This window comes from Echinops telfairi, unplaced genomic scaffold (assembly GCF_000313985.2).
Source record: "Echinops telfairi isolate 266 unplaced genomic scaffold, ASM31398v2 ScPeMD7_7400;HRSCAF=8409, whole genome shotgun sequence".
Classification (NCBI taxonomy): Eukaryota; Metazoa; Chordata; class Mammalia; order Afrosoricida; family Tenrecidae; genus Echinops; species Echinops telfairi.
In genome coordinates, this window is record NW_022111300.1 from 23,106,597 (window position 1) to 23,131,023 (window position 24,427).

The window sequence follows — 24,427 nt, forward strand, 5'->3', positions numbered from 1 at the left end:
GGGGGGGGGGTAATCTCATGGCTGGCTGTGTGCTTTCATTCTAATTAGAACTAATAACAAGACAATGAACTCAGATGGGTTTGCTTTTGTGCCTTAGGACACAGGTCTTTATACTGAACATTTGCCAAATGAACTATCAGTTTACTGGTCATCTGTCCAGTGCAAGTGTCTGGATTTCACTGGAAGGGCCATAAAGAGTTTTAGCTTCACACTGAAATTGTGTACGATTTAATTAGAGAGAAGAACAGACATGCTGCTTCCACTGGTTACCAAGAAAACTGGTTGACATCTACTGAGCAAGCTAATTAGTTCTCTGGTTTATGGTGTAGTGGATATGCATTGGGCTGCTAACCTCAAGGTCAACAGTTCGATACCACCAGCAGCTCCATGGGAGAAAGATGAGGCTATCTACTCCCTTACACGAGTTACAGTCTCAGAAACCCACAGGGGCAGTTCTGCCCTGTACTACAGGGTCACTATGAGTTGGCATCAACTTGATGGCTATGAGTTTGGTTTGGGTAAGGTTTAAATTGTAAGAAAAGATGTCTAAAAGTCTTAGAACTGATAAGTTCCTGAGGATTTTCTAGCCCAATGTTGGAATCCTGTGTTACATTTTCAAGGGGCGGGGTCCACATCCAGGCTCAGTCACTCCTCCCCTGAGTGCTCCATTCTATCCTTGGGGTGTTGTGCTTAGTAGGAAAGTCTCCAGATGCCCAATTGTCTCCTGTTTCCCCCAGTTATTGCCTCTGTCAACACACTGGCCTCCATCCTTCCTGCTCCGTGCGTCCATCTTTCTACGTGAACGCTGAGTGGCCCTTAGCGTGTGAACTGTACATTTCATCCTGTTGACTCCCACACACATTCCAGCCTGCCGTGGTCATGTTGAACGGCATTCGCTCAGTAAGGTTAGTGCCGGTGCCTTCCAGCTCTCAGTCATGTGTGTATTTCACAATCCATGGAAGAGTGACCTGGCCAGGCGTGGATGATGACAGCTGCCCAGGGAGCAGATGGTGCAGACCACAGCCACATGCTTCCAAATCCAGCACCTGAGACGGCTTGGCTGCACTGCCTTACAACGACATGCTCTGAAGGCAGGCCAGTGTTGGGCAGAACAGAGGCACATTTGAATGCTGAAGTTCTAGATGGGCACCCTCCCTCCTCGTCCACAGTCTATTGTCAGGGGTTCCAGGATTCACTTCCTACCTGCAAGATCTAGAGTAAAATAGCAGTGTAGAGCTGGCCTCTCTGTGGACGTGGAAGTAGTGGGGAATGGACAATGGATTTTCAAACAAAGAGAGGGGCATGGTGGATGCTGTATAATTGGCCACAAAATCTAGGACTCGGGAGACCTGTGGAGTGCAGGCTCCTGGTGGAAGGTTTGGCAGTGGGCAGAGGAGGAGCCAGACTGAGAACACAGGTGTGGTCTTCAGAGCCACAGTCGACTCTCTCCCACCGTCTTCCCATCTGCAAACTCAGGTTCATGAAACGCCTTTAATGAGGGGTAGGGGACGTTAAGAGAGACGGCACAAATGGGTGCTGCTGCTGCTGCTGCAATCATTACTTTCTCTCTGGGCCCTGGGGCTTTCCTGGACATTGTTCTCCTAAAGAAGGTAGTTGTTAAATAAATATGGATGTGAGCTCGACAGAGTGTTTGGGGCACTGGCAAAAACCAGCTGGAGAAGTTTACAACAACCAGATTAACACCCGTCATACCGTGAGCAATAGCAAGTAGCTACTCGGGAAGGTTTATCTGCTGGTAAAATGTTCCTGAAAGATGGGGTTAACCAACAAGGGATGCGACCTCCTGATGCAGGCAAATCAGAGGCCTGCCAGCCATTCAGACTTGTCGTCTCACTCCACAAGGTTTCTCCTGGCTTCCGAGGGCAGGGCTGGGACTCACACATGGAGAAGCCCGCATTAAATCAAGACAGAGGCCCAAAGTGGGGCCGACGCTCTGGGTTCTGGAGCGAGATTTCTGATTTCGTGAAGATTCACTGTGAGCAGATTGCAGACTTTGAGGAGATTTGGACTTGGCAGAATTGAATTTGGAGCCCTTTCTAGGTTGTGAGGAAATTGATGAAATTCAAATAAATTTTGTGTTGTCTGTACATAATTACTTCAATGACAGTGAAGTTGAGTTTTATATACATGGGAAGAAATTGGTGAAGTTAAAACATATTTTTATATGCATATTTCATCTGTAAGTTTTTTATATATGACTTTATTCATTTTATATACATGCACAGTATATACACAAAGGATCCCTGGTGGTACAGTAGGTTAAGCATTGGGCTGTGAACCACAAGCTTGGTGGTTCTAACCCACAAGGTTGCTGTGTGGGAGAAAGATAAGGTAATCTACTCCCATTAAGAGTTAGTCTCGGGAACCCTGTGGAACAGTTCTGTGCACCTTTATAGGTTCCCGTGAGTCCGAATCATAGCACACACCCACACCTGGACTCCTGAGCTTGAATAATGAAAGCCTGGATGGAAGGAAATGGGCTTCTTATCCTGCCGTGCACAAGGGGAGACCTTGGGTGGTAGAAATGGTAGGCATCTTGGTGGGGTGCAGCTCTTCTCTGAAACACCTTGGGTCCCAGGAGTCAAATCAATGTGATGGCAACTGGTTTGTTTTATTTGGCTTCCAGTTATACAAGTCAAGGTGCTGATGTGGTTGTGAACAGCGAGGATCTCGGGTTTTTAGATTAAAGTCAGGGAAACCATGTAATGGACTCTTGGTTACCAATGGCCCTCCCAGTCAGGGTGGAGGGAAACATGACATTCAGAGGGAGTTGAAATTCAGAACGTGCTGCAGTGAAAGGCTGAGGTCCGCGTGGTGCTCCAGGTGTGTTTCACAGGAGGACAGAAAGTGTGGAGGGAAGGGTATGGGCAACAGCATTTCATCCTCCAGGATCCACAGAAACTAGAAACTGGTGTGTGTGGTAGGGGAGGGAGTCAGCGTGGGTACTAATGACATCCTAAGATTGCTGCCTCTTAAGAGATGTGGGTAGACTTTATCCTTAAAGGCAAAGGGAACTTCTGATGTATTTTAAATGAGGAAGTGAGGTCGGGGTTCTGTTTCTGGAATAGCGTGGAGGGTGAGTGGAGGAGAGCAGACTGCAATGAGGGCGATGGCACTGGTCTCCCATGGACTGGGGTGGCAGCAGGTGAATGGAAAGTTGGGGAAGGTGAGATGTGGGGAAGACACTGGGTGTGGAATGGTTTGTCTGGGGAATCTGAGATTTCCAGGCAGCTGGTAATGAAGGTCATTGAATTTCAAGTGTAAGGTGTCTATAGTTAAGCAGTAATTCTCATAGTCAACTGGATAGCCACTCTGGAATTGAGACGTGCAGTTTGGAAGTCATCTGTATAGGTGATAGTTTAGATCAGTGGTTCTCAACCTGTCACAACTCCTTTGAGGATCAAATCACCCTTGCACAGGGGTCGCTGAATTCATAACAGTAGCAAAATGACAGTTATGAAGTAGCAACAAAAATAATTTTAGGGTTGGGGGGTCACTACAACATGAGAAACTATTAGAGTCAAGGCATCAGGAAGATTGAGAACCGCTGGCTTAGATTCTGTAACACAGGAATGTCACACAGAGGGCGCAGACAAGTAGATGGGTAAAGCCCTGGAGGACATAGTCGTGTGTGTATGTGTGTGTGCGCACACATGCACGTGCACACGCACACATGTATGTGTGGACATACATGTCTACATGCTTATTTTTTTTAATCAAAGTAAGTTTTTATAAAGGAAGGAAGTTTCAGGATTTACAGGAGAGAGAAAGAGGGGGGAGGGCGAAGAGAGAGAAGAGAGAAGACAGAGAAGAGAGGAGAAAGAGAGAGAGAGACCACTGCATGGCCCAACGGGAGGCAGAGGAGCAGCAGGAAAGAGCTACATGCTTATTTAAATTCCATTTTGTGATCTTCAGGTGATGTTTCAGATTCCTGGCTGACAGTTCTGGATGCCCTATCACTAACCAACCTTCCTTTTGAACACGTGGACAAAATTAACCGGGACCGGAGATGCGGTACAAATAGGAGAACTCTGAAGGGGCTTCCATAAGTTTGTGGCAAACTCCCTTGTCTTCCAGTTCCATTTCTCCAGGGACATTTAGTAGCCCCTTTGTAGGCTTCATGGTGTCCTACACTGATGCATCCTGTATTCTCCTTGTTAGTGCAAGTGGGGGCGGGGGGTAGGGATATGGCCGCGGAGACCGGTAGGGGCAAACGGTGAGAGAGTTGGTGGAAATCTCGGCGTAAAAGTCCAGTGTGACGAGCCACTCATGTTTGAGAAAGAATCTGAAATGTGGCAAGATTAATGATTACCACCCACCCCTCCACCAATCCTTAGACTAGCCACAGCCCTCCCCCCACAAAAGGACCACCGCAGGTAGAGACAGCACCATACCAGGGCTAGGAGCATGGGCCCAGGAGCTGCTGCCCTGGGCCTGTGACCTGTGGGTCCCTGGATACTCTTCTCAATGTGTCCGTGCCTCGGTTCTTCCTCGGTGGCTGTGGAGTCAGCAGAGTGCCGACCTCACGCAGTCCGGTGAGGGGTCAAGAGGAGCCCAGTCCAGTGCTTAGCATCATGGAGCCTAGCAAAGTTTGCTAACGAACAGGCATACGTGAGTAGATGCAGCTGCCGCACAGAGAGACGCCTTCCCTTGGACGCCGATCCCCGGAAACATCGAAGGGCGGATCCGTCACCCGTCCTGGCGCGTGCTCTGTGGGACTGGTAACGCCCAGTGTGTATTTTGGACAGGTATCCGCAGGTGAAATGCCTTTCGATCATCCTGCTGGAGCTTATTTTCCAAAGGCGCGATCCTCTAGTGCGGGATTCAGAGGCAGTTAGATCAGGCTTCGTGAATACTCAATGACAGTCACAAGGCCTCCGGGAAGTGCTGTCATTCCTGAGGCCCCCCACCCCCACCCAGCTGTGTGGTGGCTCTACTTCTGTACATATGAGATTCAAAACTGACCAGAGATGAGACCCTGTGAGGAAGTGGCCAGTCTGGGCCTGCTTCGGGCAGGCATCTGTCTCCAAGGGCCCTAGAGGTAAGTGTAGGTGCCTTGACCGAGTGCCAATGACGAGCCCCTTAGGTAAAACAAAACAAGACATTCTGAAAGTCAGTACTTACAACGCCTGTTCCTTGAGAGGATAGCTTCTCCTTTAAAAAAATGTTTTTAGGTTTCGCTTTTAAAACATTTTTTCCCACCTATGACAAGTTTTGCAGAGTGGCCTTCCAAATAGAAGGGTCCCACCTTTTGATCCTGAAACGAGGGAGGAAATCCATCAGGCGAAGGTGAAGTAGCCTTGGTAACACTGCCCAGGTTGTCAAAGTGGGCTGAGATAGGGCGCCGCCTCCCAGAGGAGCTGGAATCTGCAGTGAGCAAGCGGCCGCCTCTCTCTGAAGGAGAAGGAAGCCCCCTGGCCTGAGCACGCAGGAGGGGCTTCGGAAGACTTGTGAAAACTTTCTCTCATATTTCAGAGCCGCCTCCTAGGACGGGAATGTCAAGTCAGTTTTGAAATAACTTTGGCCTTCTAATGAACGGGTCCGAGTTCAGTGAGGCAGGAACCCAAGCTCACGGGACCCAAGAGCTAAACTATTTATTTGCTTAATTGTGTTACTCAGCTTTTCTCATACCCTTGATTCTGGGGACATAGTGGTGAACATGAACTTAATGAAGCTTGTGACCTAGCTGATGAGAAAGACAATGTGCAACTAAATATCATCACACGTAGGTATGTGTACCTTGGGCAGGGAACTCACAAGGGAAGCAAGAAGAGTTGGAAGGCAGGGAGTAACCAGGATGTGAATGTATATATGTCCTGGAGGAGAACTTGTGCCCGGGCACAAGGCTGTGTACAGAGATAGTCATTGACTGCCCTTTTTGCAAAAGCAAAGAATTGGGGTAGGACACGCTAAAACAGCATGCCTGTGTGGGAGAATAAGCCTCACAGCCATGGCGTCAGTTCCCACTCATCGCGGCCTTACAGGGCCGGAAGAACTTCCCCTGGGGTTTCTGAGGCTAACTCTTTATGGAAGGAGAAAGTCTCATCTTCCTCCCAGAATACAGCCAGCAAAAGGAGCCACACAAGAAGGACAACGTATTTGCCATCATCAGTTGCTCTATGTGAAAGCAACGGTAGACTAATACGTTTGCATATATGTTTTTTGAATTCTGAAAATCCCCCCACCAAGTTGATAACAGTGGATATCTCTAGTCAAAAAGGGCTTTATCAGTAATATACTTTTTTCCAAAGGGAATATAAATTCCTGTAATAATAAATTATGTTTTCGAGATTCTTTAATAAAGGGAGGGGTGGGATGGGGTGGTCTGAGAAGCCTTCAGTAGCACTTAGGCTGGATCTTGAAGGATGAGAAGAGAGGACTTTGTGAAAGTAGAGGAGGAGCACTCTCAGGGACGAGGCTTCCTTAGGGTACCATGTTCAGTAGCTAAGGGAGCAGCAGCCTTGGCGTACTTGAGTCTCAAGGCGAGACTATAAAGGGTAATGGGAGAGGGAGGCAGCACTGAGATGTGGTGAGTTTCACAGAATCTTGTCATGACGTGGCGCACATGGGTCAGCAGTGCACATTGGAAGAGGCTCTTGATTGCCTGATGGGAGCACATTGTAGGTGAGGGAGAGCGGAAGCCAGCGGAAGCTTAGCCGGGGCCCTGTGACATATGTAAAATTATTCATACGTGGGGCCCCACATCTGAATAGTCTTAACAGAATTCTTCAAAGTCCGGGCCTGTGGACTTACATTTCAAAACGTATCCCTCAAGAGGGAGCGTCGCTAGAGGCCAGTGGCCTTGGAGCAATGTGTGGAGGGTTTGAGCCAATACTGAGAAAGAGTCAGTGCTTCTTGCTACTGGTCCAGCAGGCCTCTCTCCTTGGACCCAGCTGAGTTCAGGCCTGTTTGGGACCCAGTGGGAGCTGAGTGGCTGACCACAGGATGGCATGTAGGCTTGAGAAAGGCATCTAGTTCTCTTGGCCATGGTCTTTGTCTGTTATCCTGGCTCTGTGCTGTTCTTCCTGGTCCTTTCTGTGACCACCTTTTAATATGATTTTGTTGCTCACTGCAATCTCCACCAGCAGATGGTCAGTGGAGTGGAAAGCAGATGCTTCCCAAACAATGCCATGTGGTCCCTTCTGCTAGTTTGCAGGCATGATTCGAGGGGCGGAAAATAGAATGGGAGGTTGGTGTGAAGGATCCTGGCTGAAATGTAAGACTTGGGGTTTATCTGTAGTTGTCAATTATCTGTACTTTATTACCATAGTCAGAGTTGGTTGTAGTGTGCCGGAGTCCAAAACATAGGACAGGACAATTAGAAGTTCCAGAATCTCAGCCATGAGCGCGAGAGAGGTGATGGCACTAAGACTCTGAAACACGTCTGCACTGCACCCCCACCCCAGCCTCTTATTTCTAAATAAATATTCAAACGTTGTATTTTAACTAGCTATTACACTAACAAAACCAAGAGAACTTTATTAGAGGTCTCAGACATTGAAACTCTTGTCATTTCATACATAACGTTTTAGTGCAAATGAACTAATTAATAAGCTATCTTTTACTAACAATTTTTAAGGTTTATGCATTGAACATTTATTGCTGGATTCTTAGGACAGCTTTCCTAACAAGTCTACCGAAACAAAGTAAAATGTCTTCTGACTCCAGTGACCCCCTTATTTACGGTGGTTACATTTGATACCTGCTGCTTAGACACACATAGAATGTCTCTTTCATTTCCAAATAGGAGTTTTTCCAGACTTGTAACCTGTTCTTCCCATGTTTTGTGAGAAAACACGGACACGGGGATGTGTGTGAATAACGAGCGGCACTATTTGAAACGTTTCACAGCAAGGCTGGTCAGGAAACAGACAAGCAAAGAAATAAAACACATTAGACAGATTATCATACACCTCCTGGAAGCTGACGAACTTGTCTTAATGTCCCCGTTAATTCTGCTTCCTCAGCTATAGCAGACCATCAGAGCTGGACACCCCCAATCTAACCCCATTTTCCTGGATTGACCGGGTCTTGGGAGCAAGGCCAGGCAGACCGGAGACAGGGCTGATTCTACCTCCTGGCAGCATCTTCTGAAACCTCCACCTGAGCTTCTCTTGATACCCTTGTTCTTCTCAGAACTGCAACCTGCCTTTACCCGGTGCCTCTCCTGCTCTCTCCACTCTGGAGGCACATTTAAAGCTGTTAACTAACATCCACTGCTTAGATGAAAGCTCTCTGAAAGTGTACAATCAGATCGCACACACACAGAAGTAGCGAGAGACTTCTTCATCTGCAGTTATCACTGGTTCGACTTGCCCAGACACTTGTAGAAGGCTGCAGCCCTTGTTACTGTTAGAGCTTTTTGTAACCCCCTACTGATGTTTGTACTCCGCAAACTTAAATTCCATTACATGAAACCGCTCTACAACTTCAGCAAATATAATAGGGTGTACTCATCAGTATTTTATTCTGAAACAACAGCACAAGAATGGCCCCTGCCTTCCATTCTGGCCAGTAGGCCGGGCTTCTTGGGCATATTCGGTCTCCGTGAGCTGTCCTTTGTGCTCCTGCTCAACTTCGCTTGCTGTAGGGATAATAACTACTTGCCTGTCTAACGTTGGGTTCTCACCATGGAGACATCAGAGAAACAGCTGGGCTCTGTTAGATGTCTTTTCATTCTCTTGGCTGGTAAAAACCTTTTATTATTATTATTTGGTGGGTAACAAATCTCTGTTTTTAAATGAAGTCACTGCATCAGTCCGTCCAGAATTTGCCTTCACTGATTAAGATCATTAATTGAAAATGTTCAGATCTGACTTTGGTCCCCTGGTATCTTAGAAACAACCCTAAAGTTAACAGAAAGTGTGAGTCACTGCAAAGCCAAGGTCAAACTACAGCTTTCAGCATTCGCTAACGCCAAGAGATTACCCCTGCAGACAGAGCCCAGGGGCTCGTTATTTGCCTTAAATTTAGGAAAATGTTTCAACAAAATATGTTGTCATCCAAGTATTATGATAGAATTCAAACCCATTTTGTAGAACTAAATGGGGCATTAATGAGTATGTCTTGTGTTTTATCTACGCCTTAAGTCAGAGTTTTCTAACCAGCTGCCACAAATGAGTCCTCCCTGTGTCAAGACATCAATTCCCTTCAGCCCGCGTGGCCACCAGGCAGGTGTGGGCTGACTGGAGCCCGGAGCTGGTCACCGGAAGGTCATAAGCAGCCTTATCTTTTCACCTTAGGATCTTGCGCAAATGGTAGGGGGGGTGGGTTCAGAACTCCATGGAAAAATGGAATGAAAGATGATGAAACATTTCCACGGACTTTTTGAAACCCTCTCACATCCCTAAAGGTAGAATTGCTGGATCATAATACAAATTTTGAACTTAATGAAACAGTGCCAATTATCTTCCAGAAGGGTTATACCAGTATACACTCCTCTATCAGAAATATTAAGAGCCAGTTGACCGATGCCTGCTTTAGCATTTGGTATTATCAGGCGTCTTAATTTTTCCAAGTTATTGAAAAAAATCTCATTATCAACTTAATTTATAGTTCCCTGGTATCCAGTGAGGTTAAATCTCTCTCCAGGTAAGATTTTTGACGATATTCATGCACTCATGTAGTTTTCCTACTTTTATAATTGTCTTTTTATTGATAAAAAAGTAATACGTTTTTACTTAGTCTTGATATGAGTTTATATCCACTCATAGTGTTGCAGATGCTGCTACCACTTCTTTTGACTTCTCATACAGGTATCTTTGGTCCTGGTACATGCTTTAACTTTGTTCTGAGTGCTTTTCTTGCACTTTGAATGTAACTCAGCATGTGTGATAGGTAGGTTTATTGTGCCAGCCTGGCCAATAGACATATGTGGGATTTTCCATTTAATTGAAGGACAAAGAGATAAATGGCTTGGAGAGCCTTGCTTTTCCATCTCTTGCTCTCTGATGATGGACCAGTGTGTGACTGCCTTAGCTAGTTCTCTGCCTCTACTTATGAGCTACACTACCTGTGGGACACCCAGCCCGTGGACCGTGTCACTATAGTTTGAGTTTCCTTGGAGACCTGCTTCGTCACAGTGCTGGTGTATACATCACTTGAGCTGGGGACTGTTGTACCCTGTCATCTGGCTGACTGTTGGTGACCCCCTGCTGTTTGCTGCCTGTGACTGAACTGCCTGTATTGCTCTACAGAAGACTCAGCTGTCTGCTTCCTTGACTTGCACCCAACAGCCCTCATGAGTTGCAGGACTGTCAGTGTGTTAATTGGCTCACAGACCTGAGTTGAACTGAGCCAGCTGTACTGCTCTGTGGACTAATTAGCTGTTTAACTCATTGTGTTGTATATATCTATCCATATATATAACATCATAAGTGTCCTGGTTTTGTTTCTCTAGAGAACCCTGCCTAACACAGCGGGGTTCAATTTCTTTTTTGTTTCTGGAAGCCTGAGAAATGTGATATCAGCCAAAAACTCAAACTTGGGGAAATGAAATAGACTTTGATTAAAAACTGTATCCTGAAGAACTGATCAGGCTGCAGCCTTCTGGCTTCCCTTCCCAACATGAACAAGGGTGGCCTGAAGCCTGGGCCTCTCAGTGGTGAAGAGGAAGACACCTGCTGGGTTCAGAATGAACCTGGGCCCTGGAGTCACTGTGAGCAAGCAAACCCAAAGCAAGCCACACCATTAGGCGTATTTGAAAGTCAAAGACTAGATGCCCAGAATTCCTTAGCATAAATAAAAATAAACTTTTGCTGTACTTTAAGGGGAAAAAATCCAGGTTGAGGAGAAAGTAAAATTATCTGGATAAACCTTTAATCTTAACTACGATCAGCATGAAACCACTCGCTTTATTTGATTTCATCTGAAATCAGTAAAATCTTCAGGCTGAGACTGTGCATAAAATCAAGCATAGACAGCCCTGTGTACGAGAGGACATGTCCTTCTGCATGCTTCTGTGTTGCAGGGAGAGGCTAGGGCCTCCTGGGAGTGGGCATCCCCAGTCCTGATTCTAAGTGAGTTGCAATGCTGCTTGTCCTTGACAGTGGCCTGCCACTAGTGAAGGCAACATGCTGAGACATACAAGCCAAGTTGCTTTCTCTTGCAGGATCTGAAGTTGCTCAGCCCAAAGAGGAGACTTCTCAGCATGTGGGCCAGGAGAGCTCTCTTCATACATTGGTGGAACAGCTACTTGAAAGACAGAGGCATATAAAAAAAAACTCATGAAAAGGTTAAATTGGTGGGCATTATCAAAGGGAAAGCCTGGCTATTTGTCAGGGGTGGGGAGCGCTTTTGAGACTAGGGGGCCTTCTCCCTTAGCTCAGTTCTTTTGTCTAATTAGGAATGTGAGATAGAGATTGCCTCAGAAGTTCCTGAAGATGGTGATGATCAAGATGATTTTGATAGCTAATAGCGAAAATACACTGATTTGCTTACTATCTATCATGGCTTTTCAAAGTACTTTTACATATTTAGGTTCTATCCAGGAATTTTTCTGAAATCCATGGATCAATTATTAAGACTTTGGATGATCCTCACTCACAGCCTCCCTCTCCTCGAAGCACAGACAGCTTGAGACTTAGGATGTCCTTACAGCTAGTAAGCAATCTCTCAAGGTGCCAAGAGAAATCCCAGGGGTGGCACGCACTGGCTCACGCACCCCGACCACGTGCCCATGCTTGATGCGAAAGTGATCACCCCTCCTGAGCCACACTGGAGAATGAGGGAGTGGCAGACAAAAGCCGCCTGCCCACCATGGAAGGCAGTCAATTCCAGACTGGCCTGCCCTCACTGGTTTCTCACTAAGAAGGGATACAGTAAAGACTTCAGGCTGTGGAGCTGGCCATCACCAACGTTCACTGGTGATTCTGTATAGAAGAGGAAAGCCAAACGAGACCCGCCCAAAGCCGGCAACTTGTGTGGAAGGCAGGGGGATGCAGAAATCTGGTCTTTGCTGGGCTTTGCATCTTCATACCACCTTGTAAAGTTCCCATCTGACAACTCTGCCCTCTTTCCTGACAGGTTCGGTCTACTGTGTTCATTTCTGTCACCTGTATTTGTTGTTCTTCATCTTCCTGTTTGTCGGTAACGCTCATCTTGCTTCTCCATCTTGTCTCTATGTGCATTTCTCTTTTCCTGGCATCATCTCAGGGTGGAGGAGGAGGAGGAGGAGGAGGAGGAGGAGGAGGAGGAAGAGGAACAGCCAATTACGGAGCCCAATTCAGAGGAGGAGAAAGATGACCCTGCTCCCTGTCAGGGCAAGGACAGGTACCGAGGGCAGGGCCCTCCCAGGCTCACACTAAAATTCAGAGTCTCCTTCTGAATGAATAGTTTGCAGCCACTTTGTAATAAACTCCTGCCTCCCTCACTAGCTCTCCTGGCCAACCTTACTGACCCTGTGCACAGAGCCCTGAGTGACTAGTTTTGCATAAGCAATTGTGCATGCTTTCAATAGCAAATTGCACTTATAAGCAAATCCCTCCTTCTTAGACCACACTTTATGGGAAAATCAGCCAATGGGTTTTCCTTCACTGCCCTCCCTCCCCCACATGGAGTGCTTGAGCTTAAACAGTGACTAAAATGTATTCCTCTCTACCCAGAAAATGTTAACCCTTTTAGCACTATAACACTACTAATCCCATGTGTCTTCTCTTCATACTAATTCTGCCAATCCAGTATGTGTGGATGATTACTGTGCTTGTGATTTAGGTTTATTGTGTATACAAATGCACTAGAATGTTTTTCACTTCATGTGGCAGAGAAAAAGTTTGGTGTTTATGTTCATACCCAGAACAACTAGCAGAGCTGTTCAGCCTTTGGGGAAGTTTTTTGGTCCTCTGCTCATCTGACCAACGTGTGTGCTTTCTAGCTCGGGCAAGTTTAAGAGACACCAGTACTTTGAGCCTTTTGACTTTTGTTGGAGTTTTTCCAGAATGAATTCTGTATGAAATATAAAAATTGACCATGGGTAATTTTGGTTTTTAATGTACAACAGAATTCCTAGAATTGGATGGTGTTTTTACTTAATTGACCACCACTGCCAGCTGACATTTTTACCGTTAGTTTTGCCTTCCCAACAAGTACAAGCTAAAGGATCTTGGTGGGTCTGCGTAAGATCTTTTTCTCTTGTCAGCTTTGAAGGTGAAGGGATTTTTTTTAATCGTTTTATTAGGTGCTCATACAACTCTTATCACAATCCATACATCCATCCATTGTGTAAGCACATTTGTACATTCATTGCCCTCATCATTCTCAAAACATTTGCTCTCCACTTAAGGGATTCCATATTGTTGATGTCTCATCTGCCATGCCAGCAAGGCACATAGTAGTTCTCAACTAGGTGTTTTGCACACTGAGACTCACACAATGCTCAGGGGTAATGGGATAAGGGATCTGACACACTAAAGGTCGCTTGCTTTCTTTGGAGATTTCTATGAAAAAAGCGAGTGAGATGGATGTAAGGAGAGAAAAAGAGTTAGCCCCGCATGTCTGAACAAGAGGGATAAAGCCGCCAGTGTAGATAGTGATTGACTGATTGTCCCTGCTTATGGGGAGTGGTTCACTAGCTGAGGTGCTCAGTAGGGCAGAGGACCTGACTGATTGACCATCGTCCCACATTATGCATAAAGTGATCCACAGGAAATGTGCTGAGAAGCCCCTGCTCTGCCCACGCATGTGAAGCTGAAGCTCACGCACCAGACAGGAGCACCAGCCTGGAAAGGGAAGCCTTCGAAGGCAGACTATTGCTGTCTTTGCCCCAGATTGTTTCATACACAAGCAGATGGTCGTTTCTCTTCATCTCAGAAGTGTGCCTGAGGACACTTTTGCCCCATGACACTCTTTCTCAGAGACTGTAGTTAGGCAGTTCCTTTTTAGGCAATAAAGGTATGCCTATTAAACACCAAGCGCCTTGGTGGTATAGTGGTTGCACGCTGGGCTGCGACCTGCATGGTCAGCAGTTCAAAACCACCAGTGGCTCTAAGGAAGAAAGCCTAGAGACAGAGTATTAAACACCAGTACTTAACCTTGACAATACTAAGACAAGCATTGACCTAGGTCAGCAAATGGGCTTTGTGCTCTAAGGTAAACCTTAAAGCGGGTCCTTAAACTTTTTAAACGGGGTCAGTTCACTGTCCCTCAGACCGTTGAAGAGAAGGACTATAGTTTTAAAAAAACTGTGAACAAATTCCTATGCACACTGGAAGAGTCGGCTGCTAAGCAGGACACGCAGCTGCAGCAAAAACACCCGGCGGGCCAGATAAATGTCCTCAGCAGGCCGTATGTGGCCCACGGGCCATAGTTTGAGGACCCCTGCCTTAATTAAAGTGGCAGAAAGGATTTTCTCCTTCCCCTCTAATTCTGTTTGTGAGAGCACCTCTTTGCCAAGCATGGGGCTGGGCTCTTCTGATCCCCTTGTCCACCCACTTATGGGGGAGTGATTGGGCCAGGTTTCTGAGAGAGGGGCTGTTGTTGTGAATACATGCAAAGTCTAACATAAATTCTCTGATTATGAAGGTAACAATGTTTTGGAGCTCTGGTGGTGTAGTGGTTATGCCTTGGGCTGCTAACCTCAAGGTCAGAAGTTAGAAACCACCAGCCAGCTCCTCCGGAGAAAGATGCGGCTTTCTACTCCTGTAAAAAGTTATAGTCTCAGAAACTCACAGGGATGGTTCTACCTTACCCTGTAGCAGTGGTTCTCAACCTGCCTAATGCCGTGACCCTTTAATACAGTTCCTCATGTGGTGGTGACCCCCCAACCATAAACTTATTTCCGTTGCTACTTCATCACTGTCATTTTGCTACTATTATGAGTCGGGCAACCCCTGTGAAAGGGTCGTTTGACCCCCAAAGGGGTTGCGACCCACAGGTCGAGAACTGCTGCCCTGTAGGATTCCCATGAGTCAGAACTGAGTTTGGTCAACATATTTCAGTGGTTCAAGTCCAGTGCCCTGAAGATGGAAGGTCCTCAAACTGTAACTGGCCTGTGAAAGTCAGGATTCCTGGCAGAGGTAGGCTCTGGCCTGGGGACAGCACACCAGGGCCAGAAGTTGCTGTCTTCCTTCAATCTAGCCTCTCCTTTTCTGTGCTTTGATCCTTTGCTGGCATCTGCTCTCCTCTCCCTCAATCCCTGCCCGGGGTCATGAAAGAACTTTCCAGCAGCCAGACACACATACAAGTATCTGTGTCCTGGGGCTGCTGCTGGGTACCCGTTGGACACCTGATCACCAGGCCAATGGCCCAAACATCTGTGTGGGAAGGATAGGATGTGTGCTCCCTTAAAGCTCGACAGTCTCAGAGCCCCTGCATAGGGTTGCGATGGGTCAGGCTGGACCCGATGGCAGTGGGGCTGGTTTTTAGCGGGGCGGGGTTGGGAAGTCTGAAGAGTAGGGCTTTGTGGGAAACTGCTTCTTCAAGGGTTGGCTATTTAACAGGAGCCCAGAGGTTCTCTTTGGCCAAGACCAAGAAATGGAGCTCAAGCTGGGGAGATTCAGGTCCCAGCACACCCAGCGGGGAGAAGCTTGGGGGTGGGGTGGTGAGTGGATAGAAGAGTCTTTGGAAGCCATTAAGTCCCCTCACAAAGGCCAGCATATGCACACAGCCGACCTTGGTCTGCGGGGCTATGGTTACTCCCTTGCCCTCTCCAAGTCTTACCTCCTGTATCAGCAAACCCAGGGCTCGGGGACTCACAGCAGACGATAGGCGGCAGTGCAGAAGCACGGCGGACTCTGAAGTACGTGCTCGGCACAGCCGAAGGGTTCATACTTCTCTCTCTTCTCTAACTTTTGCACCCTCTTGCCTTTTTCTTCCCTGCTCCTTCCTGGTGGACTGTTCTCTGCAGCGAGCCCCACCCTGCCTCTGAGCAGAACCTCACCACAAAGGATGCCGGACCCCCTGAGCCAGCCCTCCCAGCTGCCCCAGGCACAGCCTCCCATGGAAAGTGGCTTCTGGCCAGCGCTCCAGTGGAGGGCCCCTCGGATAGTGGGTCCTCGGGACCTGGGTCCTCCATCTGGACCACCCAGCCCACCCTGCTGCTGCCACCAGCCCCAGCCTCGCCCACTCAGTCCGCCTCCACCACAGCCGGCCCACGGAAGGCATCGCCCACCATAGACAAGCTGCCCTACGTGCCCCACAGCCCCTTCCACCTCTTCTCCTATGACTTTGAGGATTCTCCCTTATCCACCAAAGAAAAGGACGCAGAGTCCCAGAAGGAAAGCAGGTAGAGCTACCCGGTGGAGGCCCGACCCGACCCCAGTGCTCACTGCCTTGCGGGGGGGATTTCAGAGCCCGGTGCCCTGGTGGCATAAACTAAGTTCCTGACTAAATAAGATGCCAACTCTCCGAGGTGAAGAGATTGTTATAACCCCAGGAGAAAATACCGAGCTTTATAGAGTCGGACACAGACACACACATGTATGTCTGAGCTGTCCCAGCCTATAGGCCTCCCCGACCTCCAGGGCAGGCACCGTGCTGTCTCTATGTGCAGCGTTTTGAGTGGGTTTTTCCTTTCTCTCACAGCCCCTCAGATCCCAGCCATCTGAACGCACACTCTGCCTCTGAACCTTACAGCTTCCGGTCTTTCTCTTCTAACAGGTGGGTGTGCCTTTTCTGTATTTCCTTTCCCTGTTCTATCGCTTCCTGTTTCATCTTCTACCGAATGCCTTCTCCCTTTTTAAGGGTTGCTCGTTGCTTTCCAGAAGATGGCTCAAACCATTCCTATTTGAATCACTGCAGGCATTAACACCATTTCAGATGCTTAGGAATTCCTTATGGGAATACACTGCTTGCTGCCCGCCTCCCAGGACACAGGCAGGCAGCGGGAAGCACATCAATCGGTACTCAGCCATGTCAATCGGTACTGGACACCTGTGTGCACAGCAGCCCCCTGCCCTCCCTCCTGCGTGAATGAGGAGCTCGTGGCTGGGATGGGGTCATGGCAGAGAGGCTTTGCATAGTGCTCCAAATCAATAATAATTCCAGTCATTCCGATGGCCATCCTTGCCTGAGAGTGACAATAGGAAATGCTCATTTATTGAGCATGTATGGTAAAGTGGAGGCACGCTGGTGACCTAGTGGTTAATACATTTGGCTGTTAACTACAACGTCAGCAGTTCAAATCCACCAGCTGCTCCATGGGAAAAAGACAGGGATTTCGACGCCTATAAACAGTTACGGTTACGGACATTTACAAGGTAGTTCCTCCCTGACCTGTAGGGCTGCTATGAGTCCCCATCGACTCCATGGCTGTAGTGAGTTTACTTTTTGCTTTTTTTTTTAATGGTCAGCCAAATTCTGTACTTTCATGAAATGAACCCTTGTGAGCATCATGTAATCCAGGTTCTAGTCCCAAAACCCATGACGGTTTAGTCGATTCTGAATCCTCCCAACCCCGCAGGGCAGAGCAGAATGTTCTGAGGGCTCCCCAGGCTGCAACCTTGACAGGAGCTGTTTGCCAGGGCTTTTCTCCCTCAGAGCAGTGGGTGGGCTTGAACCGCCCATGTTTGGGTTAGCAGCCAAGCGGCTAACCGTGGTACCACCACAGATGATAAGACTACGGGACCGAGAGGACGAGTCATTTTGTCAGAGCCACTCAGTCAATAAGTAGGGAGTGGTACCAAGCCCGGGCAGCCTGGTCCGGAGTTTGGTTCTAACTGGTGCCCGGTGCTGTACTGCTCTTTGTCACGTTGCCTCTTGGGTGGGCTTGTCCACCACTGGGCTCCAAGACAAGGCCCCCGCCTGGCTGCTGCCTGCCACGGGTCCCGGGCAAGTCATCGCCACTGAAATGCTCAGTTTGCACATCTCACCACGGGGCCCTAAAATGTTTCTATCTTGGCCCATCTGCTCATGAAAATTTGGGGGCCCCACTGCCTGGATGCAAGGCGAGAAGCTGCCCCTTGCTCTGAGCAGAAGTCGATAGGACTTGGACCTGGAAGGCAGTTCATGAAAACGGACAGTAGTCTACAGGCTTTCCCCCGATAAATGGGAGGAATAATGTAGAATTGGGTGGTGGTGGTGTTTTGCTTACTTACAACCTAACAGACTTGGAAAATTTCCTCAAAGCTTTACATTCTTAAGCTTTTTAATGGTAAGTATGGACAGTTGTAAAAGATGCAATTTGTATATAGTATATGCCTTTTAAAATAATTTTGTCGTAACCTTAGAACTTCAGATTTAACACATTCACACCTCAAAAAAAGTTAAAACCAACTCACTGCCATCAATTCAAATCCAATTATAGCGACCCTGTAGGACAGAGTGGAGCGGGCCCTGTGAGGTTCTGAGGCTGTACGTTCCTATGGGAGCAGAAAGCCTCATCTTTCTCCTGCAGAGTAACTGGTGGGTTTGAACAGCTGACCTATTGGTCAACAGCCCAGCTGGTGACCCACTGTGCCACCAGGGCTCCTCACTAACACATATGCCTACTTGGCAAAGCTAGTGCTAAATCAAGTGAGACCTAACTTTTGTTAGGGAGAAAAAACCTGACTTTGGTGAAGTTCAGGTGAGCCAGCCAGTAGGCATCCAGAGAGGAACATCTTACTTTTGGGGTTTGAGTCACTCTGAATGAGGGAACAAAGAGCCAAGCCACCCAGAGAGAGCACAGGGTGGGCAGATAGAAGCCAGGCAGGGGCCCTCATGGTGAGCTTGTCCTGGATTAAAAAGTATCCACGTTCTCCTGCAGGGTCTCCTGAGTTCCCAGGTCATTCCTTCACTGTTACGCTGCAGGCATTTGCAGCCAGACGTCAACAGCACCCCAGACACAGATTGAGAGAGGTTGAGAATGTTCCCCTTTTCCCCTAAAAATGAATGGCAGGTGTGGAAAGGGGAGGAAGAGCAGGAGACCCCAGGAGCACCCACAGTCAGAGACACTTTCCGAAGGAGCAGAGATGGAAATTGAGGATTTGAACATTCATTTCCTCTGGTTTCCAGAATGGCTTTGCACTCACAAAAGCATGTGTGAGCTTGTGTCTAACTGAGAAGCTCCACCCAGGCCTCTCGCAGGACTACGGTTACGGGACCCCTGCTGTAGCTTCCATACAATTCTTGTCAAAGACGTCCAGCACGAGTCCCGTGTCCTCCAAGAACGACATCTGTGTGCGGATTTGGAACTCACCATCTGGTCTTTCCAAGCAGGGTGGTGCTCGCCCACAGGGCTGATCCTGGGCTTCCTGAGGATGGTCTCGCCACCACAGAGGGGCTTTCCCGGGGCCCAGGTCCCACCTGACGTGGTCTCCAAGCTGCACTTCTGCTCACAGCCCCGAGGTGTGGGAGCCGTAGAGACAGGCAGATAGGTCACACGCAGACACGTGCAGATCGAGGCGACAGTACCACATGCTTGCAAATGAGGGCTGACATGGATTTGACGGAGCAAAGTTTACATCTTTTTATATCATTTTCTGACAGGAATTTAGATACTGTCCAAATATTATCTATACCTATTGAATGTTCTGGTGTCCACTGGCTGTGGTTTCCGTGGGCCTGCCTAGCCACAGATGTGCTTACTTGGTGGTTGACTGCAACATGTGTAATAGAGCCCAACGAGTTAGTCATTAGAAAGGGAAATTGTATGATCCAGTTAGTTTGACCGAGATTGGGAATGAAAACTGGACAGATCATGAGGCAGTTGAACGAATTGCTCAGCCATTAGGAAATGCAAAAGTGGGAAAACACATTATATTGGTTTGGGTTCTGTAACATCATCTAAATGTAATTTTAGCCAAACAGTTTTGTTAAAACATACTGCAGGATGTTCACTTAGGTCGGGAAAGGGTTTGTTTGAGATGTGTGGCTAGAATCACAAACTGAGAGACCAGGTAGTGGGGTGGACCAGGACTGAGGCAACAGGCATCAGAGACCTGGTCTGTCAGAAGCTTCTGGAAACTTCTTTCTGGATGCTTCCTTACCTTCCTGCATCACAGGGCTTGTTGCCCAGCTTTTCTCCCTCCTCTTTGTGCATTTTTTTTGGGGGGGGATGTTCCCTCCCTTCTCTGCTCGCTTTTTTGTATCTGCCTTTTCTTTTTCCCAACAGTTTTATTGGTGCATAATTTACATATCATACAACTCAATAGTTCAATCATCCAATCATATCAAAAACTGTACAATCATCACCATATCAATTTTAGAGTACCCCACCATGGTTAAATCGCCTTTAAAATTAATTGTGCGATCACCGGTCTAGCGCTCCCTTCTTCCTCGTGGCTTCATGACTTGCTTGCCAGGAGGGATTTGGATGGTAATAGCTCAATAGAAACTGGTGAAGGATGTCTGTTCTGAAGAACTGAGGGAGCAGGAACAGAGGAACCCTCCAACATGGTAGGAATCCTGGGCTTTGTGAGAGAGGACCAGGAGCAAGCGATGTCAGCTGAAACCTCCCATCGCTGTTGAGTTGGTTCTGGTTTCATAGCAACCCTACGGGACAGAGTAGAACTGCCCACTGGGCTCCCAAGGCTGCATCCTCCTGGAAGCAGACGGCCTGGGCTTTCTTCCCTGAGCGACGGTGGGCTCCAGCCACCAGCCCCTCATTTCGCAGCTCTGCCACCTGGACACCTTTGGTGAAACCTGGTGGCTGTGATTTTGGCCCAGGGAAAATATTGGCTGGAAAACAGAAATGCATGAAGCCAACCAATCTGGAAGACCCCGGAGAAGTTTCACGTGGATCGCAGAGCACGCAGTGGAGTTGAGCTTAACGAATCAAATTGACCCCCAAATGCCTGACAGCACATTTAAAGAAGAGAGAGACCCTTTAACTCATACAATGTGTACAGAGCCTTCTATGGGATTAACACCCATGGTTACACCAGGGGCCTTGGTGGCGTAGGGGCTTCCTTATTGGGTTGCCAGCTTGCAAGGCCAGCAGTTTGAAACCACCAGCAAGTCCACAGGAGGAAGACCAGGCTTCCCACTCAAGTTAACATGGATGAGTCTCGGCAACCCTGTGGGCAGCTCTGCTCTGCCCTGTAGGGTCACCACGAGGCAGAAGTACATTTGTGTGGCTGCTTGTCCTCCAACCCTGGTGGATGTAGCAGCTGAGCACTGGGCTGCTAACCTCAGGTCAACCATTCGAACCCACCGGCTCCTGCCAGGGCGAGAGAAGAGGTGCCGACACCAGTAAAGAGTTAGCCTCCGAAACCCAGCCGGTCTATATGAGTCAGAATCGACTCAGTGGCAACACATTTTTGGTTTTGTTTGTTGTTGTTTTGGTAGTACCAGGAGAAGCCGGAAAAATCTTCACCATAAAAGTGGAAACAATTTGGATTCTTCATTCATGTTAGCAAAGAGTTTTAGTATACCTTCTAAAAAGGACAGGACATGGGAGGTTTGGTTTAAACTCTTTGCCATAAATATCCCTAATAGTTCGAGACATTAGAAAATGTCTCTAGTAAAAACATGATCTAAACAAAGCAGTTAGTCAATCGCTGAGGCAAATAATCCTTAAAGGTGGTGTTTTCAGACCTGTTGTAATTTCTTTTTCTTTGAAAAAATGAAGATGGCTTGCTAAGTCTTACATTCATTTACCAGCCTGTCCTCATGTTCTTTTCTTCCTCCTCCCAACATACACGCTTCAGATACAGCAACTTCGGCAACAACTCGTATCACTCCTCTAGACCTTCGCCTGGGACCAGTGTGCCCACCACCCCCACGTCGTCCCTGTCCCCACCACAGGAGGCCAGGCAGGACAGGTAGGTTTTACAAGAAGCAAGCTAATGTCCCCATCCTTAAGTAAGGAGTGTGGGTGGAGTGTGGGTAAAACGTAACAAACCACTGCTTTCGCGTGGATTCCAACGCCTAGCGACCCTGTGAAGCAGGTAGCGCGCCCTTGGAGGTTTCCGAGACGGTGACTGGCTGCTGGCGTGGGACATCTCCTCTCTTTCCCGCAGAGCCGCTGGCGGTTTCCCGTGGCTGACCTTGCGTAGCCACCCAATGCCAGTGTGAATTTTTGAAAAGCTATACGTACGAGATATAATCTGAAATATCTTTCTTTAGAGAAAAGTCCAACGGCAAAACCTATTTTCTCTTCCTTCCACCCTCCTGGCTAAATGGACATTTTACTGGCGGTGATATTTTATTGTGGTGCCTTTGTTTTCCTGGAGAAAGGGTTGACGTGTATTCTAAAATCTCTGAATGAGAACGTGTTGGTCTGGTTCTGGGGGTCACAACAGCTCTGTCGCGCACACCCCGCCCGTCCGCTCTCACCGTTGACTGGGGGAGCTGCATAGACCAGGAGGCCGGGGGCCCAAGAAAGTGTGCTGTTAGTCTAGGACCTCCCAGAATAGGAAAGGGTTCTTTGGGTACCTGGAAGGAATTTCGCTTGGCGAGAGTATTCGACCACCAGAAACGAACTAATTATTACTCCTCCTGGACGCCGAGGAGGCTTTACAAGGAAACCGTTAAGACATGCAATCAGAGAACAATTAAGAACACTTTCCCTTATATGGCAAGGGTGTTGCGTTAGAGAAGAGGAGGTCAGGGGTAAAGCAGCAACTCGTCTAGAAGTAATTTAATCCCCGAGGGTAACATACCAGCGACACCAACCGCTACTTGAGAGGGTGGTTTCCTTGAGCAAGGACAAACGTACATGTAAAAACGCGTCGTGACACTGACTCCTGGAGCTCACAGGGCAGCCAAGGGAGTGGGGCGGATCCTTCCGTGGCTCCCACCCGAAGTGGGGGCCAGAGAATGTTGGCCTCCTCCCGGAGGACCTGATAGGGAGTGGCGGTCCAGTGCCTGCTAGGGTATCATTCCTAGCAGCTCTGGAGTCTGCACAAGCCATACGCTGAAACCATCTGCCTCAAATCCCACATTCAGAACAAATGTGCCTGATAGTTTTTACCACCGTTCTGTACCACTTATTATCTCTTAGGGCAATAACCAACTGCATGTACGCCCGTGCTCCCGTAAGGTTAGGACCGTCAGGTATTGCAACCAAAGAGTGGGATGTAGCAGGAGAACCTGTCTGAGTACAGAAATGTGATCTGCCTCTCACTGGCTCTCTAGTCCTATGTCTGCTTGACCCTGAGGTAGTAGGAACAGGAGGGGGCTCCCTGTTTGTCCCATGTGCCGTGTGTAATGCCTGGGCCAGCAGCCACTGTTGCTCCTGCTGTGGTAGCCCAGGGCTGTGGGTGTAGTAGGACAAGCAGGAACAGCAGCAGGGGCATGAAGCCGAGGAGGGGTAGGTGGGACTGGAAGAGTTTAAAACCCACTCGGGTGGGAAGGCACGCCAGGAGGAAGTAAGGGGTGAGGCTGTTGTGGTTGGACCAGGTGGGCACACTGCAGAGAGAGACCGTGCAGGACCCGAGACAGTAGAGTCAAAGCGGTTACCCATTCTCTCTGTGTGGTTGGGGTGGTGTGGACCCCAGGCCCGCCCGCTACCTGTCTGTAGCCTCCCAGACAAGAGGGCTTCTAAAAGTGTACGGAACACAGAATTAAAAGCTAATAGGATTGTTCTACACACTTTTGAAGCCCCTTTGTCTCAAACATGGTGTCCGCACAATGCCCAAATCAACAGAATGTGCTAAGTGGTGCATGCCTGTGCTCTGCAGTGTGCCGTGCTGGGAGCTGCGGATGATGGGGTCTGGCAGGGACGTGGAGGCAACGCGATCACACAGCCGCAGGATGCAGGAGTGTCTGTGGGGTTGGCCTGGCCGGGTGCCAGCTAACTTCTGAGTTGGTGTGTAAACTGCGGCAAAAAAGCAGGCTCCCCAGCCGTGAGTAGCCCTGGACTGGGCTCCCGGTGGGTTTCTTAGGTCTTAGGAACAAACTCGCCCGCCTCCAGCACTGTGCTTTACCGTAGGGTACCTTCTTGGCAGAGTCGCTGAAGTGACCAGTGGAGCTAAAGTGATCACTAGAAGGCCCCTTGTCGGACAGACCCAACATTTGAAACATTAGGATCTGACTGATAGTACAGGCTATGAGGCTGCCAGCTGCTCCGGGACTAGGACCCTGTTCCGTTCCTTGTTGTATCCTCCCACACACCTGGATCCCAGCCATGGCAGAGCCACAGGGAGCACCGATTGGAGGAGTGAGTGGGTGGAGCAGGTCCTTGAAGTTGGGAAGGTGTGAGGGGCTGAGGTCCTCTGGTCTGGCCAGGCTAGGGAGTTATTGTTTTATAATCACTTCATGGGGGGCTCATAAAACGCTTATCACAATTTATCCATCCATCCATGTGTCAAGCATTGTGTCCCTCACGAACCCTTGATAATTTATAAATTATTTTGTCATGTCATACACTGTCCAACGTCTCCCTTCACCCACTTTTCTATTGTCTGTCCCCCAGGGAGGGTGTTATATGTAGATCCTTGTAATTGGTTCCCCCTTTCTACCCCACCTTGCCTCCACCCTCCCAGTATCGCCACTCTCTCCACTGGCTCTGAAGGGTTCATATGTCCTGGATTCCCTGTGTTTCCAGTTC

The 24,427-nt window shown here is 48.4% G+C and overlaps 1 protein-coding gene across 1 annotated transcript in view; it reads left to right on the top strand.

Annotated features, from left to right (window-relative positions):
• Positions 1-24,427, top strand: part of FHOD3 (formin homology 2 domain containing 3) — a 521,276-nt gene that overhangs the window by 371,136 nt on the left and 125,713 nt on the right. The window contains 5 exon segments of the mRNA XM_004703087.3: positions 11,831-11,840; positions 12,194-12,291; positions 15,863-16,240; positions 16,540-16,614; positions 21,585-21,698. Coding sequence (XP_004703144.3) covers positions 11,831-11,840; positions 12,194-12,291; positions 15,863-16,240; positions 16,540-16,614; positions 21,585-21,698 — 675 coding nt within the window.